This window comes from Pelobates fuscus, chromosome 1 (assembly GCF_036172605.1).
Source record: "Pelobates fuscus isolate aPelFus1 chromosome 1, aPelFus1.pri, whole genome shotgun sequence".
In the NCBI taxonomy this organism is placed as follows: domain Eukaryota; kingdom Metazoa; phylum Chordata; class Amphibia; order Anura; family Pelobatidae; genus Pelobates; species Pelobates fuscus.
Genome location: NC_086317.1, coordinates 199,355,994 through 199,372,124, shown reverse-complemented (window position 1 = coordinate 199,372,124; position 16,131 = coordinate 199,355,994). Strand labels below are relative to the sequence as shown.

The 16,131-nt window shown below is 41.1% G+C and overlaps 1 protein-coding gene across 1 annotated transcript in view; it reads right to left on the bottom strand.

Moving 5' to 3' along the window:
• Positions 1–8,991, bottom strand: part of DHDDS (dehydrodolichyl diphosphate synthase subunit) — a 48,087-nt gene extending 39,096 nt beyond the window's left edge. Inside the window, exons 1-8 of the mRNA XM_063453343.1 lie at positions 8,878–8,991; positions 5,440–5,514; positions 4,956–5,072; positions 4,737–4,879; positions 4,204–4,320; positions 1,125–1,226; positions 912–1,026; positions 713–820 (exon numbers count right to left, since the gene is read on the bottom strand). Of these exons, the coding sequence (XP_063309413.1) occupies positions 713–820; positions 912–1,026; positions 1,125–1,226; positions 4,204–4,320; positions 4,737–4,879; positions 4,956–5,072; positions 5,440–5,502 (765 nt within the window). The 5' untranslated portion in view covers positions 5,503–5,514; positions 8,878–8,991. The remainder of the gene's footprint in view (positions 1–712; positions 821–911; positions 1,027–1,124; positions 1,227–4,203; positions 4,321–4,736; positions 4,880–4,955; positions 5,073–5,439; positions 5,515–8,877) is intronic.
• Between the last annotated feature and the right edge of the window lie 7,140 nt (positions 8,992–16,131).

The window sequence follows — 16,131 nt, the reverse complement described above, 5'->3', positions numbered from 1 at the left end:
CTTCAATCATTTAAGAAGTGCCTTAAAACCCATCTCTTTAGGAAAGCTTATTGCCTCCCAGAGTAACCTCTACCTCACACACCTGTCTCTTGCTCTCTCCTAAAGGGCAGCACTCTGCACTCTCCTCAAGCTCTGCTTCACTCCCATCTTATTTGATTGCTATTTCCTGTCCTATTGTGTTTTACACCCCACCACCTATAGACTGTAAGCTCGTTTGAGCAGGGTCCTCGTCAACCTATCGTTCCTGTAAGTTTTCTTGTAATTGTCCTATTTATAGTTAAATCCCCCTTCTTAATATATTTTAAAGCGCTATGGACTCTGTTGGCACTACATAAATGGCAATGATAATAACATGCACACACAAACAAATTATCTATATAAATCTTTCAATAATGGGGGTCATTTTTACCCCTCCCTTAGTTTCCTTTTAACTTCACAGCTGTTCACATTTTTATTTTGTTCAGTCCTCATTACTTGGCATAGGATAAATCATAACTAGCTGAAATTTTCAAGGTACCAATACTGTTACTTTGGCAAGAACAGTGATAAACATGTGAGGCTTGATTACATTTTATTTTATGGTGCTTTGTATAGTGTGTGATACAAAACAAAAACTAAAATAACATGAGAAGGTTAATGTAAAGAATGGATGACAAAACAGTTGTGATGATATTGAATATGAAGAGATTAGTTTAAACAACAATCCACCCACCTGGATGGCACTGTGATTGTACTGATATCTCAGAACAGCTTCACACAAGTTCCAAAATGTATATTCTGGCCACAGGACAGACTGGAAGACTAGACACGTGTGGGAAGTCTATAGTGAGAGGCAGAAAAAAAGTTACACATCTTAAATAACTGCTTACTAAAAAGTGAGGTGCATTGACATGCAAACAATGAAGACTTGCCTGCCATAGAAGGAAGTCGCTCAGACGGACCTCTCCTGAGGTTCGGATGAGAAGGTCGGGATCTGTAGATTTTGAGGTATAGAGACATTGGTCTATAAGAGACTCAGACACATCACTGGAGAGAGTGGGAACCAGGAGAGAGGAGATAAGATGTGTAAATCACAGGGAAGAAAATATATAAAGAATAAGTGATTTGGTTGAAAAAGTACATACCTAGGTTCCAGTAGTCCTTCTTGCACTCCCCAAGCAGCCTCTCTCACTGCATTAGCAATCTCATTACGAGATGTGTAGGCAAAGCAAACATTCAGGAAACATCTATTAAAAACAGCAGCATATTAAAGAACAAATAAGTGTATCCATCAATGAATAACAGTGAAATATGGTAGGTGTAGCGGTACACTGCTTTATCTGAGCAGGCCGCAAGTGATGACTGTTACAACCAGTCGCATAGCCCGCTGCCTGTACTTCAGAGGATTCAACAATTGCTCCCAGAAGGAGTAGGTGTGATAAAAGCGCTTCAATTCAGACTCTAAAACCAGCAGCTCTAAAAACACACATGAAGGAATACCTTCTGACCTTCACCTTCAATGAATATAAGACAAAAAAGTGTTTATAAGTGTGTCCCTCAAAAACTACATGGTGGCAAGCTTGGTAATTGCAATCACATTCTCAAAGGGGCAATGTGCGCCTCAGGTAGTTTCAGGGTCCTATTGGTCCACGTCATTCCAGCGACCCCATGCATGCATGTTTTGGGGGCGCTGGCATGACGTGATTGATAGGGTATATAAACCTCCCTAGCCCTGTACACTGTGCCTTATTGTGGTTTCTGTTCCAGTACCCTTTAGTGCGTTCCTTGTATTATTGTTCTGGTATTGACCTTGGCTTTGTTCTGACTCTGTGTTTTTCCTTTAACCCTTTCCTGTGTTTGCCTGCTTGACTGATTACTGTGTACCTGACTCTGGCTAGTTATCGTTTTCACTGTTAACCTGATCTCTGCTTGTATGCGAATGCGCCTTTTCTCTGTCCTATGTTAAGACCGGCCGTTTTAAGGCCCGGTTTTACGTTATTTTCCTTTCTTGTCCCCTGTTGTCCTGAACAATGCTTTTTAGGATATTACATGACATTAGGTTTCTAGCACAAACAGTTGAGTGGTGGAAGCAGCTCAGACAACCCAAACCAGAGTCTCTTTGATCCAATCCAGAAAAGGTGGGTGTGATGAAGGGAGGGTGTAACGTTTTAGGAGATTAGTCTATAGAGCTATGAGTAGCTCTACTTTATACGCCTGAGCAGTACAATAGGAGTAAACATAACATAACATAACATTTATAACACTGATGCAAAATTACTTTCTCAAAGTGAACAGTTTGAGAAAGCCTTACTGAAGGTGAAATGTGTCAGTGTTATTAATCTATGATATTGCTTTTACATCTATTTAAAGAATAAAGTAGTTTATTTTACAATATCCCGGTTTCCTATTACTGCGGCTTGACCACTTATTACTTTGGTGGGGAACATAACACCTAAGTCCTGCACACTGAGGAAAACCAATATTTTGCTCCATGACAGTGAGTATCTCTCCAATATTTGTTTATTGTTTTTTATTTGTTGTTATTATCTGCATAGATAGACCACAAGATTTCCCATCAACAAACAAGATCCTTCAGTGGGGATTACACCACTGGATGCTGCTTTCTGGGAGCTAGCTGGAGGCTCCAAAATTTTTGAGTGTATGTTCACTTATTTGATTTTTTTCCCCTATAATCTAACATATTACACTAGATTGGGATTCCCTTTTTGTTTATCCTTCGTACTTCCTAAAGTATTTGCCATTGAAGCTAAGACCAGAAAAGGCATCCCCAGGCTTATAAAGTAGAGCTACTCTTAGCTCTATAGACTAATCTCCTAAGGCGCTACTCCCTCCATCACGTACATCAATGTATAACGGTTTTAAAGAAAACAATTTAAGCTTCACAGGATGCCCCAAGTTTACATGAATGTATTTAGAAAAACAGAAAAATCAAGAATTGGGGGCACTCCCTGAGAACCAGGGGGAGCGCCCCCTATTCAGTCTGCAGAAGCTCCCAATATTTGACCAGCCAAAGCCACATTCACCGAAGCCATGCTGTGGGTCCGTGTATCAAAGACTGTGCTTGTGACAATAAAAAACAGTTGTACTCCCAGAATCAAATGCCGTCTGTTAACTGGGGGAAAAAACTATATTCACTAACCAGCGCTTCTTCCAGCTACGAGGGGAAATTAGCAGAGATATCCAGTCAGGATATAGGAGCTCAGCCACAGCGGAAGAAAATAAGCTTACCGAGAAGCAGAGTCTCCAATTGGACGGTGAATGGAGACGAAATATGCAGTGCTAAAGCTAACCACCCTCCAGGAGATCCTGGAAGCAAGGGGCAAGCAATAAGTCCAAAAGCTACCCTTGTTGCTGAACTCATGGAGGAGGATTAGTCCAGCAGTGCCTCGTCCCATTGCTTGGCTGACGAATCGGAATTTTAGTAAAAAGTTCGGATCAGACTGTCAATCTCTGGAGGGATCAGCATCAGTGTCAGCCAACTCCAAGGGAAAAAAAAAATTCCCTATGAAGCCTCTAAATCATTTGTTGAATCTGAGGAAGATGTTGATGGCTTCCTCCAAGACTTTGAAAGGCAGTGTAACCTGCATAACATCAACCCTGCGGTGTGTGTCCCGCTCCTGGTCGGCAAACTCTCTGGCCGAGCAGCAGAAGTTTACCGGACGGTTCCAGATGTACATATCTAAAACTATGCTCGGGTAAAGGAGGTCATCCTGGACCTTTATGCCATCACTTTAGAGGCATAGCAGCGGAGGTTTCGAGAACTAAAAAAGAGCAAAAGGGACTATCATGCTGAATACACAGAGTAGCTGTTGGATGGTTACAAGCGTACCAGACTAAGACCATGGAAGATCTGCTCCAATTAGTTGTAGTGGCTCTGGTGACTATAGTGTCCCTTTAAGAATTGCATTTTCTCATTGAGTTTTCAAATTTTTCAAGCCCTGGGTTAATGGCTTGGTTGTTTTGGAATAGAGAAGGGAGTTAAGAGTATGAATAGAGGTATTAAAAAATTCTAAACCTAGTCAGTGATGAAGTGAAGAGAAGTGATGAGAACAAGAAAACACAAACCTAAATGCATGGACTGAATAATCAGTAAATATATAGGACATTTATTATATATGATTTGAACATTGAGTGCACACCCCTGCATCAAGTTTTTATACATCATCAATAACTATGTGGTTTATGATCCTGAAATGCACTTACTTAGAGTAGATTCTAGTTTCAAGCACTGCTTGTGCAATCAACTTTTGGATGTCCAGTGGAAGCAGTGTCAGGTCTCCTAGAACTCGAATACACACACCATGTTTTTGCAGCTTGTCCCTGTGTATAGAAAGGTTGATAGCATACCTGCCATGAAATATTCCTAACATCCGCAGTACATAGTTATCAACAATACACATTTAGTTGTGTTTATCAGTAATCAAACAAACTAAAAGGACAGACAACTAAATAGGACACCCTTCAGCTTGTGTCCTTTAAAATTCTATACAGGCATACTAATTAATGTAGCAAATCAGAATATATCCTTGAAAATGTGTCATGCAAGAGTGATATCTTAAATACTATATAAACATATCATGTGACTGCAAAACCAACACTATAATTTTAAATTGCCACATACTTACTATTTTTGAAATCACACCCTTTACTAGAATAAGAGGAAAAAAAATAAAAAACACTCCTTGCTAAGTTGCTACAACAGTACTTGAATCTTGTCCCACCCACAGGCTCCTTACTTCTCCTCCAGTAGTCGGATAAATTTCTGCCGAGCCAATTCCATGAGGCCAGCTACTTCTTCTTCTGAACGCTTAAAATTTTCAATGCTGAAGGCATAAACGGTCACCTCACAAATACCCAAGTTCAGACACCAACGCAGAGTCTGTAAGATAGAACGATAACTTAATATGCCATCTACCTCACAAAATCTAGAAACCCATCCTGGTATATGTTATAACCTCTGCAAGCTTTTCGAAGCCCTGGGAGTGGCCCTCCTGCCGCTCCACATGGCACTTCTGGGCATAGCGGCGGTTCCCATCCATAATGAAAGCAACATGTTTGGGCATGGGGCCAGCCTAAAGAGGGGGAGAAAAAAATAAAAATGCCATCACCACTACAGCAATATCCAGCTCCTAAGACAAGTTAAATGAAAAAAAATAATTTTAAGGGGTAAGCTTGCTGCAAAACAATTTTATTAAGCAACACCTGAGAAAAATGCATTTTTATTTTAGACAGATAGCTGTCATTTGTCTTATTTTGCAAATGCAAGATTTGATTTTAAATGCAAAAATAAAAAAATGTATGAAACAAATTGGAAGCTACAACAAAATACAATCTTAGGATAGGATACAAGAACAATATACAATATTAAAGTAATATTAGTAAATAGGTCATATTTGTGTCTAATTTCAAAACAATATGTTGAAATGAAAGAAGCCTTACCTTCAGCACATTTGCACATAGACGCTCAATCAATGACAACTCTTTATCACGTATCCATGACATGGTTTGTCCAAGCTGGAAAACAAATGATGGAATTAGTAATATAGTATCATTCACAGTTTTAAATGTTTTTTCTTTTAAATCAGACATGCTATATCCATACCTAAAAATGTAGGCAAGTGATTCCTAGATTGTAAGCATGTTTGGGCAGGGCTTTCTTCAATGCTTGTGTGTTCCTATTTGTCAGTTATCCGTATATGTAAATTACTGTTAAATAATCCCATTGTTTAACTGTAAAGCACTGGGGAATATGTTTGTGCTATATAAATGCCAGCAATAATAGTAGATTTTATATCGGTTGAAGTATTTTTTATATCTTATTGAAGTAGTTATAGTCAGTGTCAGGAGTCCCCTGGTACTGTCCTTGCATTCAGCGTTAAACAGTTTATAATGTTTTAATGCTAAATAAGAGTTATCTGCAGAGCATCTCCTGTGCTGATTGGGCTAAGGAGGATACATTAGCCCGAATAGCAATGGGCAGTGCTGATTCCCTGAGAGTCTTGGCTGATTTCTTTCAACCTTTGACACTCATCCTTTGCTGATATAAATTGGTATGCTAAGGTATAGTGTAATCTATGCCTTAAAGGGGCACCTCCACCCAAATGCAAAAAATAAATTGAAAATCACCATTTAGTACATACGTCCACAATAACAAAATTGAAAGCATTTAATTTTTTTTTTAAAACTAGTAGTATATCTAAAGAGAGATCACAAGAGCTACAGATCTCTTTCCTGCAGCCATTGCAGACCTCCCCTTCTTTCCCAGCCCATACTTTATGTGACTGAACAATCATAGACCTCCCAATTTAGTTTAATGAGGCGTCTTTGCAAGGCAGGTGCTTTGGGTAATTGTGTTCCTCTTGAGTTTAGTTCCACTGAGCTAAACAACCAGGAAGTAACAGAACCAGTTGTCTGATTGACAGCCAGGTGGTGTAACGTACAAAACATTTATCAAATTAATTTTCTATTGCAATCTGCACTTTGTTTTGTAAAATGAATAGAAAGCAAAAAGCGACTCTCCAGATCCTTAAAGCTGAAGAGCTTTAGGGGTCTGGAGAGTCCCTTTAACGCAGCTCTGTCACCTTCTGGGATTTTTGCGTAGTTTGCAAAGACCATCAATGGTGACATTGCCCCTTGGTGTGCAGTAGCAAGGGATTGCAGTATTTATGAAATACTCAATTTTTTTGGAGGGGGTGGCACAGAGCCTCTTTACCTCCATCGGAAGCTGTGTGGTAAGTGGCCAGGGACCCTCATTCACTTAAAGAAAGTTTTAACACTGAATGGAGGAAGGGCACCAAGGGACTACAAGCACTACAAACAATTCAATGAGATAAAATACTTATAGCGTGTGTAGTGTCCACTTAAGGATATCCCTACTTAAAACATATGTGCCATTTAGTATATTGCTACCCCTTTGCATAAATAGGAGCTGGTCCATTAGAAGTCCATGAGGAAAAGATAGACAGACAGATATAACATTTGTACCACATACCAACTCTCCATGAGTTTCCACATAATCAGGCACTCTAAAAAAGCTGGGGTAGGGAACCTTCTGCCCACCAAATGTCATGGACTACATCTCTCTTGATGCTTTGCTAGCATTATGGCTCTAAGACAATTATGCGAGATGTAATCCAAAACATCTGGAGGGCCAAAGGTTCCCCACCTCTGCTATAAAGTAACCCATGAAATCGCATTACTCTCCGGAAAAGCACAGACTCCTGGGACAGAATAGCTTTGCTCTTTTAAAATAGCATAAAATGTAATCTATATATTGTGTGTTTTTTTCTAGCAAATATATAGATTGGGAGAAAAACCGGTCAACAAATTCTTTGACATAGACTCTAGGTTGAAAAACTGATTGGCAATGAAAGCAGACAAGACCTCTTCACAGGTAATCCTTCTGCTCTTCAACACACGCACTAAAGGGATGGAGTGACTGACTGATGACACTCCGTTCAGAGGTTGGCAAAGAAGTGCCCCACCCTGCAGTGCCCCTCTCCCCCCCATCCAATGTTGCGGAAGGAGTTAAAACCCCTTCAGTGACTTACCAGAGTCCAGCGCCAATGTCCCTCGGCGCTGGATCAGGCTCCGCCTACTCTCCTCCCCCGCCGACGTCAGCCGGCAGGGGAGACCTAATGGGCATGTGTGGCAAGGGCCGCCCACGTGCATTAGACCTCCCCATAGGAACAAATTATTCAATGCTTTCCTATGGGGATTTCGGAGACGCTGGAGGTCCTCACATAGCGTGAGGACATCCAGTATCATTTAATACCCTTTTTGAACACGGAGGTCCCTCTAGTGGCTGTCTAATAGACAGCCACTAGAGGAGGACTTAACCCTGCAAGGTAATTATTGCAGTTTATAAAAACTGCATTAATTACACTAGCAGGGTTAACGGTGGTGGGAGTTGGCACCCATTCTGCTCAGATAGGGTGGGAGTTTTCCAGAAAAGCTCTTAACCCCTTAAGGACACATGACATGTGTGACATGTCATGATTCTCTTTTATTCCAGAAGTTTGGTCCTTAAGGGGTTTAAACACAAGGCTGCAAAGATTGCGACAGTCAGTTTAGTACTTTTAGCATGTCACAATGGTGTAAGTGAGTTATACAATGTATTAAGTTTATTAAGGTGGGTTTGCAGTGCAGGTGCATATACTACATCCCCATAATCAATGATTGGCATCAGCATTTGTTGTACAATCTTTTCCTTAACTGAAGGGCTTAGGCATGATTTGTTTCTGGCACGTAGTTTTGAATAAAGTTTAGATGCAAGTATTTCCATGAGAAGTTAGACAACTGTATTGAACTTAAAACCAGATTACAAAATATAGATTATTTGAGAGAACTCTTTCACTCAGGTAAAGTAACAGCTTTAGAGTTATTCGAAAAACTAGGAATATCTTGGCTATTTTAGCCCCAATTTTGCCACTCAAGTTTATTTTGCTAAATTTCAATTTAGTGAATAACCCTGCTTGGTTATTTTAGCCTGAATTTGGTTTTATATGCACTACAATGCAATGTTTAGTAAATAAACTAATTTTAAGTGATGACTGAGACATTTTTAGGACTCAAACTAATTTCGTTGCCATAGGATAGAGAAGTAGTACATCAGCAGTGTATGGTATAAACAAATCGAAAGAGACAACTTTTTAGCCCTTATGGCTACTAGGATTACGAAAGGACTGCTTTAACATAACCGTGTCATGTCCCATTTAGAAGATCAATCCCACCCATAGCTGAGATTGGGGATGAGATTGATAGTGACATATGTTGTATCTTTTATATCCACTGCATCGTATCAATGCATTGGCTCCTTTCACCCTTTATCTACAACCAGCACTTATCGGTAACATATCTTAAATATAAAAGACCCACCTCCTGCGTAACAACCTACAATGGGATTCCAGCTAAAGTCTATCCAGTAGCCACTGACAAGTATCCTTCAACTCCCCATGTACTGCTTACAAAACACTTCCGCTTTCACCGGCAGTGGCGACGCACGAAAATGACGTAATTGTTTCCGAGCTTTGCTACGACAAGACGTGTTCTAAACACATGCTGCGACGGTTTGAAATCCGTGTCTCTAGTGGAGGAATCATTTTGGTGGAGCCAATAACCCTGACTACTATTTGATTAAAAAAATAATAATAATAACATCAATTCTGAGTTTGGCTGCAAATTTTAGGATTTTTAATATTTGCCTACCATTCATTGTTCCCTTTTTTATTGTTATTCTTCGATCAGCACTGGAGACCCCCATTTGTTATACTGCATGTGCCATTTATTGTGGTCACTTCGGTTCTCCCCTTATGATTTTTATGGTTATGTAATTAGTTTTGAAGACTTCAAAATAATAACCTCTAGAAAAAAATGCAAGCTCTATTTTGCACCAAATAAAGTTAGCTCCCTGCACTTGTTTGCATTTGTCTGCGCATGCAGAACCCAAATTATTATTTATTTTCATTTTTTTATTCAACCACAAGAACGTACATGATTTGGGAATCGCAAAATCTTAATCATATAAAGCCCTGTCAGGAAAATCTCCATGTCAATTTGGCTGTTTTGGCAGAGGATTGCGCCTGGATTCACTATACAGGCTTTTCCAATTTTAAATTGTCAGCTAAAATAATCTTATTTGCTCGGGATATCCTGCTTAGTGCTTACTCTGACATCCCATGTCACCTTTCTCACAAATATTATTATTATTGCCATTTACATAGCGTTAACAGATTCCGTAGCACTTGACAATATTATGAGAGGGGAGATTTAACTATAAATACAACAATTACAAGAAAACTTACAGGAACGATAGGTTGAAGAGACCCTGCTCAAACGAGCTTACAGTCTATTCTGCAACTGTCACTAGTCTAATACTATCCTTACCTTTTGTGTCACTTTACCCCACTCCCTCTAGCATGAAAGCTCATTGAGCAGGGCCCTCAACCCCTCTGTTCCTGTGTGCCCAACTTGTCTGGTTACAACTACATGTCTGTTAGTCCACCCATTGTAAAGCGCTGCGGAATTTGATGGCGCTATATAAATAACATAATAATAATAATATGCTTGCTACATTATCTTAATCTGGTGCAGGGGTGGACTGATAACTCACAGGGCCCTCAGACAATAAGGGATCAAAGGCCCCCCTCCTGTTGCAAGGAGTTTGGCTACTACTCTTCTCCCCCCTCCTTGTGCAGCTCTGCACAGATATTACATGCGCACTGCCCAGCACCCAAAATGTCTGTGAGAGCCACATAGGTATGACTACTTGGGATAGGGTTACCTTCTGGCACAGCCGGTATTTGATGCACTGCGGTCAATGCCGGTATTGCAAATGTACCAGCAATATAATTGCCGGTATTTTTCTTTGAAGAGAATGTGCTGCAATATCGGTAAGGCCACCAGGGTGGGCAGTACTTCCAGGCGGAAATAAGAAAACTGGTTGTTGCTAGAGCTGTGTGCAGTGGCGTACGTACCGCGGTCGCAGGGGTCGCAGCTTCGACCGGGCCCGGCACTCCAGGGGGCCCGGCCACCTTGCGGACCCCCGCGACCGGGTACCAGCTGCCACATTTTGCGGCCCTGGCCCGTGCCGCATGTTAAGGAGTCCATCGGGTGGCCCATGCTATCAGGGCCACCCGATGGATATAGATTGTCAGGGGGCCCGGTCTATGGTAGGCGCTTTAACAGCGCGACCGGGCCCCCTGTGATGACATCATCACAAGCTGGGAGAAAGTGATTCCCCAGTCACTCCTCCTAGCATACAGAGAGCCCGCGCGGGAGGAAGGAGGAAGGAGGAGGGAGGAGGAGCTCTGACTCCCATCAGGCTGAGCCACCACTGGACCCCAGGGAAAGTCACAAAAGGTAGGAAGAAGTTTGTGTATGTATGTGTGTGTGTGTCTCTGAATGTGTGTCTCTGTATGTGTGTGTGTATCTGTATGTCTGTGTCTCTGTATGTATGTATGTGTGTGTATCTGTATGTATGTCTGTATGTGTGTGTCTGTGTCTGTATGTGTTTATGTATTATGTGTGTCTCTGTATGTATGTGTGTGTGTATCTGTATGTATGTCTGTGTATGTGTGTGTGTCTGTGTCTCTGTATGTGTGTATGTATGTGTCTGTGCCTCTGTATGTGTGTGTCTGTGTCTCTGTATGTGTGTGTGTGTGTGTCTGTGTCTCTGTATCTATGTGTCTGTGAGTGTGTATGTATGTATGTGTCTGTCGGGAGTGCGTGTGTCTGTGTGTATGTGTTTGTGTCTGTATTCAGCAGTCTGTGTGTGTGTATTCTCAGCAGTTTGTGTGTGTGTGTGTACTCAGCAATATGTCTGTGTGTGTACTTAGCAATCTGTGTGTATGTGTGTTCAGCAGTCTGTGTGTATGCTTAGTCTTTGTGTATGTATCTGTTTAAGCTGTGTGTACTAAGCGGTCTTTGTGTATGTATTTAGCAGTCTCTGTATGTATGTGTATTCCGCAGTCTCTGTGTGTGTATTCAGCAGTATCTGTATATATTTAGCAGTCTGTGTGAGTGCACACGGCAGTCTCTGCGTGTACTCAGCAGTCTGTGTGTGTGTATTCAGCAGTCTGTGTGTGTATGTATATTCAGAAGTATGTATGTATACAACAGTCTGTAAAAATCAAAATGTCTACTGGAAAAAAACAGTAGGGTGATCAAGAGTAAGTGGAAATAGTAAAATAGGAATATAATTCAAACAGTGGGCTTGATGTTGAGAATAGTTTCAAAAAATATACATAGACCCGGGTAACTTAGATCTACTAAGTAGTGATACCGCTAGATAGACAAAGAATATGAAAAACTAGATGCCTATTGCACAAGTCCAAATGAATAGAACCTAAACAATAAAAATAAATAAATAGTAAATAAATAAATAAATCGTAAGTAATGGGGCAGGATCAGCTAGATGGATCCCAGAACGATTGCCTACTATGGTATGAGTAGGAAAAAATACTAGTAAAGCTGGAAATGATATATTATCGGACTAATAACCTTCAATGCAATAAAAAATGATACATAAATGGTAAAATGATACAATCTATGCCAGGATATGTATCAGTAGTGACCACAGAGTGTTTGCAGTTTATCAAGTCTGTGCTGGATTCTGTGATGTACAATGCAGTGACAGGGTGCTCTCTGGTAGAAATGTATTAAAAGATCAACACTGTTAGAAACAGATAAATAAATGTGCACTCATAGAAGGGTTCAAAGTGACCAGAAAATCCTCACAGCTTTCTCCTGCCGGCCGGATCGGGGGATCTCTGTGAGGTGTCAGACCCTGGATACTCGCCGCGTGCGTTCCACTGCGGCTTGGGATGCGTTCCACTTGGCTGTCTTCTGAGAGCTTTGTGTATGATGCTTAACTTACGCGTTTCGTGATCGGCTGATCACTTTATCAGAGGTCCCTTAGATTGTAATTAATAAAATGACTTAATTATGTAAAAATATTATATAAATATATTTGTAGAATTTAAATATAAATGTATATGTGTGTGTATATATATATATATATAGATAGATAGATAGATAGATAGAAGGCTTGGCCTGTAATTGTGGGAGGTACTCGGAACCCTATTTAAACCCATTGAGCCCCTGCTTACCTGTCGTCGACGTTCTTGGAAGTGCGTCCGTTTTCTTCCGGTACACAAATAGAAGGCTTGGCTTGTAATTGTGGGAGGTACTTGGAACCCTATTTAAACCCAGTGAGCCCCTGCTTACCTGTCGTTGATGTTCTTGGAAGTGCCCCTCCCACCGCACCCTCTGTTTATTATCATATCACCTAGGTGGGCCCTCTTTTACAGGTCTAACCTCACGTCAGTTTCGGCACACCTCAACTGACTTTGCTCTTACTAATACTGCTTATTTTATTATTGTTCCCATATGTCCTTGACATGTGCTGTACACACACATATATAAATATATAGTAAAAATAGTAAAATTAGAAATCCAGCGCACTCACTTATCAACTAAACAGCTACTTTGATGCTGACAGATTTAACTAGTTTTATTAAAAACAATGGGGGTTTAGTTACACTATATGATCATACATTGCATAAGCCTGCCACAAACGTCAATGTACCCCATCTTTGGCAGGTCCTACTCTCACTGCCAATTGTCTACTAAATGAGCTACTCACTTGGGGAAATCCTTCCATCTCGAGTTCTCTGCAGTACAAGGCTTAAATAGAAGCGTGTGCCAAAGTATCAATGTGCGTCATGCTGCACGAGCAAAGCTATAAAACACTTTTTAGGTGGTATACAACACCAGTCAAACAATGTCACATGAGGCTAAGCCCCACAGATACATGCTGGCGTCTATGCGGGGAAAAGGGTAGCTATCTCCACATGTGGTGGCAGTGCCCAAAGTAAAGGGATATTGGAGGAAAGTGGTAGACCTCAGTTCTCAGGTCCTTCAGAGGAGACTAGAGCTAGATCCCTGGGGATGTCTGCTTTCCAGACCCACAGAAGGCCTTAACAAACACAAGCAAAAATTACTGAATATGCTATACCTAGCGGCATGAAGAGCTCTGACACAACACTAGGCTAGCCCTGAGCCACCGCACATGTCTAGAGTGCTCATGAAAATAAGGGACAACTACCTCATGGATAAGCTCACCGCATGGGTCCGTAACACAACAACTACTTTCAACAAAGTCTGGGCACTCTTGGAGCAATATGAAGAGTAACCATCACATAAACATAACCAGCACAATGCATTGATAAAAATTAGAGTTGTGTAGTATGTGATTTAAAAGTTAATCACAATTAAATTAGGAACCAATACAGTGCATCAATTCTCTTTTATTATTGCGTGATTGTCAGGAGGAGTGAAGAACTTACTTGTGATCTAGATTCTAGTAATAATAATAATGTTGTCACATTATGTGGGAGGTATTCAGGCTGCATATGGAAGCATTTGATGTACTCTGCATTGTGAGTTGGACGGACTGGAAATACACAGTTTCAAACTTGAAAATTAAACATAATTAAAAATGTTGATAATATTCCTGAGTATCAGCAACAAGCATTTTTTTAAAGATGAATCAGTAAGTAAAACTGTAAGTAAATGGTAAGAACTCCTAGACTCTTAAGCTCTGTTCTGTGAATGGACTGTGTGACGAAAGTAACCTCGTCACTGGCTTTTGGAGGGGCCTGTTTGCCAGCCTCCTACCCTGGGATTATGGCCCTGTGAAAAATTGAACCTCGTCAAGGGTTCTTGGAGGGGCCTGCTGGCTAGCGTATTGCCTCAGGACTATAGGCCCTGCAATATACCTTGCCCAATGCACTTTAAACGACTCTGTTCATGTGAAGTATGTACTTTTGTACTCCAGACAGAGAGACCGATGGTTAGCCCTAATTCTCTGGAACTGTTTTGGGCATGGGACCATGTGCACGGTGGGTCAAAAATAAGACTTATAATAATATATAATATATATAAGACAGGAATTTTCTGAACCCCTACTCTGATCTGGGTGATTTTTGGATATGTTGTTCACCCAGATCAGGGCTATCAGGGGATGTAATGGGGAAATGTTGTGTTTTGGGTCATTTTTGAGACTTTGTAAAATATGTGTTTTTTTCTGCTTGGGATAATTACGTTAATATATTATCTACCTTAATTGTATCACAGGCAGAGGGGAGGGATTGTGTGCTGTATGCGGGAGTGTCAGGCATTGTTACATTGTTTCTATTGGTCTGTACAATTTGTGTCCTGTGCCCAATCAGGTCCAGTGGGTGTTCCTCTGGCCTGAAAAGTTGTATAAAAATCCAACCCTTACCATTAAACTCTCAGATCATCTTGCACCTTCATGAAATTTCGGCTCATGTTTGGGGTTTGGAGAACTACACTCCGGAGAGTGCTATAATCACTATACTCCCCTGAGTATAATCACTAAGCTCTTGTAAGAGCTGTTCCTGCTACGCTCTCTGGACTAGGAGAGGCCTACCCACTGGAAGCTGGATCCAGGGTGGGTCTTGGTTCCAGGGTGGGTGTGTTTATGGCAAGACCCCAACCAAGCTGTGGCGGTTTGTGGGGTTTACGGTGGTTATGGTGTTCCAGTGCAGTGCTTATGGTACTCGCCAGTACTAGAAAGCAGCGATTGATGGAGGTACCCGGTCGGGGTGCCAGGCGGTCCATCACAGAGTGGCTGACTTTCATGTGTGGTGGCTGTGTGCCTGTGTGTGCTGGTCTAGTGATGTGTATTCTATGGCTGAACCTTGTGCATGAAGTAGACTGTGTTTTCTTTTGGGGAAAGGTAAAACTGAGTGTTGTTTGTGTTATGGGAGGGGGTTGATCATGTGCCGCCGGTGTCATCAAAATGAAAGAATAACTTATTTTTGGGTGGGACTTTGTTCGTTCAGCTCACTACCATCATATCTGATGAATGAACTAATGAATGCACACCGAATTAATGAGCCATTCGTTCATTCGGATGACACGTTCTGCTGATACCGGAGAAACTGACGGAAGCCAAGCACAGAGAGATGGACACAGGTTTCTTCAGGAAGGAAGAGATTCTTTATTGGATCACCGATCGGGACTCAGAGGGACTAGCGTCACCAAAATACAGCAAAGTCTGAGTACTGAATACATAGAGTACATTCCTTATATAGCACTGTAGCTCCTCCCACAATTAACTACACCCACACATACCCTTAACCTATTTAATAAATAGAGTCTAAACTCATCCATCCGGTCTAACCACGTGGCTCATCTGATACAAAGGAGAGGGACGCGTAATTCCAGTTCTTACATTCCTGCACCTGGTCAGTACAGTGATAACAGTATCTTAGCTACGTGTAATTAACTAACTGATACTACAAACACATATACATACATATGCCTTGTGGCAATCTTAGCCTGCTAAACTTGTATTTTACTGGAATTACATCACATTCCCCCCTTTGATGCCTCTGATATTTCACAATTACTTGAGGCATCACTTAACCTTGGTTTGCATATACCTCAGGTTACCATGAACCAGACCAGACTTATCTTATGATGTGAATCTTTTAACACTCATCTTCCTGCATTGGTTCTCCTTGATCTAGAGCCTTATACTTATATATCGCCATTATCTGTGCAGCAGCCTTCCTCTCTGCTATACTTCCTATCAGGCTTTGC